Source organism: Trypanosoma equiperdum, assembly GCF_001457755.1.
Source record: "Trypanosoma equiperdum strain OVI genome assembly, contig: ctg_531, whole genome shotgun sequence".
Taxonomy (NCBI): Eukaryota; Euglenozoa; class Kinetoplastea; order Trypanosomatida; family Trypanosomatidae; genus Trypanosoma; species Trypanosoma equiperdum.
In genome coordinates, this window is record NW_027124456.1 from 70,975 (window position 1) to 73,984 (window position 3,010).

At 50.5% G+C, this 3,010-nt stretch overlaps 1 protein-coding gene across 1 annotated transcript; it reads left to right on the top strand.

Annotated features, from left to right (window-relative positions):
- Positions 1-321: 321 nt before the first annotated feature.
- Positions 322-2,562, top strand: TEOVI_000223300 (RNA pseudouridylate synthase, putative; the record flags this gene model as incomplete). The annotated part of the gene is made up of 1 exon (XM_067225331.1): positions 322-2,562. The coding sequence occupies one exon, from the start codon at positions 322-324 to the stop codon at positions 2,560-2,562; it is 2,241 nt and encodes a 746-aa protein (XP_067081432.1).
- Between the last annotated feature and the right edge of the window lie 448 nt (positions 2,563-3,010).

Sequence of the window (3,010 nt, forward strand, 5' to 3'; positions counted from 1 at the left end):
ATTGTTTAAACTGAGCGCAATAACGATAGAGAGTGGACAAAAACTTCGCCGCAGCGGTTCCACGATTCATTTGCAATGTTTGTTAAAAAAAAGGTGGTGGTGCTGCTGCGATCCAACTTTCTAAAGCCTTTTCCGTTTCCTTCCCTTCCAGCGTCAACTCTGCCCATCGATTTTTCTGCTTCATTACCAATGCAAATTCCGCCTCTTTTCTTTTTTTATTTTTTAAATCGTGAACATTGCCTAATAAACGGGCTGAAATGTTCCCAGCATTTGAGGTGGCGGAAAAGGGGTCTGCAGGGTGTGCTTTTCTCGTTTTCACGCATGCATCACGCTCGTGGGCTCGTGAGGCGGTCATCCACCGCTATCCTTCGGAAATTGGAAGGTTTATCCGCCCCACACGGTGTTTCGACGTGTTTTCTTGATGCTTCCTTCATCGACGGCTCAGGCACAAGGGTGAAGTTGCAACTACTACATACTGCTGCGTTATTACAAGTTCTGAGTGAACTCCCTAAAACCGAAGCGTTAGCTCATGTACGGGAGGCTAAGAGGATCTCTGCGGCGTCATTGTCGCCGTCGTCCCTTACTTTCGGTACGGAAGCATTGTTTAATGTGGAACAGCGCGCGCCGCTTTTTGTAAAGCGCAGCGCCGCTGCTGCGGTTGCCGAGCTGGCGAGTCGCCAGTCACGGTTTCTCTCGAAAGTGGAGGGACGTTTAATGGCTCACGATCTCAAGCTTGTGGAAGCCTTTACCAAGGAACTGCTGCAAAAAGGAGGTAAGTATACCGATAATGAGATAGCACAATACCGCGGTGTTGTGGAGGAACTTTCTAAACTTAATCCGGCTGCCGCACTCGCCATGGCAATGAATGCGGAACTCCCCTCACTTGGGAGTGCCGCAGCAACGGCTCTGGCACGTCTGGTACGGCTTGATAAGCCTGCCGCTGTTTTATCGTTTCTAGAGGGGTTTGCAGCAAAGGATGAGGTGGCACCAGCGTCAGAGACATGTGCCACTCAAGTGGCCATACGATTGCGCAACAGACTGTGGGGTTTGGGAGATGCAACGGCTACCGCAACCTCCAGGACAAGCCCTGCGCCGGATGCGTGTGCCACAGCCTCTGCAGTGCAGGAGAGAACAGCTGTGCGCGAATCGATTGTCGTGGCGTGTCGTTTCAACATTGACCCCAGTATAGTTTTCCCAACAGATGCTGCAGCCATTCAGCGCTGGAGTTGCCAATTTCTTAGCGATACTATGTGGCCGTTGGAGAGAGCAGAAGTTATTACAGATGTGATCTGTCGCAAGCGGTTGCTTCCACGCCGTGTTGCTGTCGACTGCCTGAGCAACTGGTGCCTTACTGATCTGGAGCGGCCGTGGTTTTCCTCTGCCTTTGCCATAGGTGGGGCTGGTGAAACAAATACACAGGCGGAAAGGGAAGTTTCTACGAATGTTGACGAAGCTGTTGTGTACTGCACGGCATTGTCGTGTGCTTTAAAAGATCCAAAGCGCAACCTCGTAGACAACCGCCTGTTACTTCAGTATGCCAAGTTGTTGAGTGAGGGTGAGTTGGATCCCAGCCACTCAAGTTTCCCTCACTTCATTGAAGAGTGTGGTGAGTCCCACTCGGATCTCGAGCGACCAGCGGAGATTAGTTTTCTTCTGCAGCTGACCGACCGGTCAGTCATGGAGCAGTTGCTCGCGCTAGCACCGCACTGTTCCTACTGGAGGACGCTATTGGAGAAGAGACCAGAGTGTGCAGACATTGGTGCCGCACCGGAGGGCCATATGCGTGTAGTAGTGAGACTTCCCCCCGAACACGAATGCGTAAGAGCCGCCGAGACAATGCGTGCGGGAGATCCCTTAAAATCCCCCCTGCCAATTTTCCCAGTTGTATACGAAGATGATGATCTTTTGGTCATCAACAAGCCACCGCATGTGGCGACTTCGCGTCATGCCCTCAGCTGCTCTCAGTTGTGTGATGATAAAGCAACAGATATTGTTTCATTGCAATTAACCTGCAAGAAACGTGGGGATGTGATGAGGCGCGTTTTCCGCCAAGGCCAGGTTCATCGCTTGGACACGGAAACTAGCGGGTGTCTCATCATGGCAAAAAGTGACGTAGCGGCGTCGTCGCTGCGTCACCAGATGGGGACTAGCGCTGCCTATTCACAGTCCAGTAAGATATACCTTGCGCTTTGTGCCGTTGTGGAGTCAAACCTCACAAATATACCACTGAATGGGGTCCTGCGTGATCCGGCGGATGCGAAGATAACAACCAAGTATCGTATTGTGCACTTTTATAAGCGTTTCCGCGTGGCACTCGTGGAGGCCCGGATTCAGCAGGGAAAAAAGCATCAGATACGTCGGCATTTAGCGGCGGTAGGACTTCCCATATTGCAGGACGTGGAACATGGTGGGGCCGCTTGCTGTTCCCCCCTCCTACAGCGTGTGGCTTTGCACGCCTCTTCTGTCACTGTGGTCCATCCTCGTACAGCCGAAGTCCTCACATGTGTCGCTCCGTTGCCAGAGGATATGCGAAGTGCCATTTTTCGTTTGTCCTGTGAGTGAACTAAGGTTCCCTTCGAGGAATGTTTTTGATGTGCTGCTCCGTCACGAAGTGATTGTTGTTAGGTCGCCCCACGCACATGCTTATCAGTCGGTTGCTGTGCTTTCCCCCACTTGGATTATAGCCGTACGTTGTAATATTGATTTACCTTTTTTTTTTAAAAAAAAAAGAACAGTGCGGGTATATGTACCTTAAACTCGTTTACCATTCACCTTTGGTTGTTGTTTAACCTGAGAGAGCAGAGAACGCAAGAGACATTTTTGTTGTGTATTGTTTTCTTCTATTTCGCCTTGTTGTGGTGTCTTTGTTGATTTATTTGGATGGGATACCAAGAGTTTCCCGGGAGAGGAGGAGGGAAGAATATAGTACGAGTTACGGACCATAGCTTGCGACTGTGCAAACCAAATTGCACGGCTCGCATCCCACCGGAACGCCATCTTTTTTTTTTTT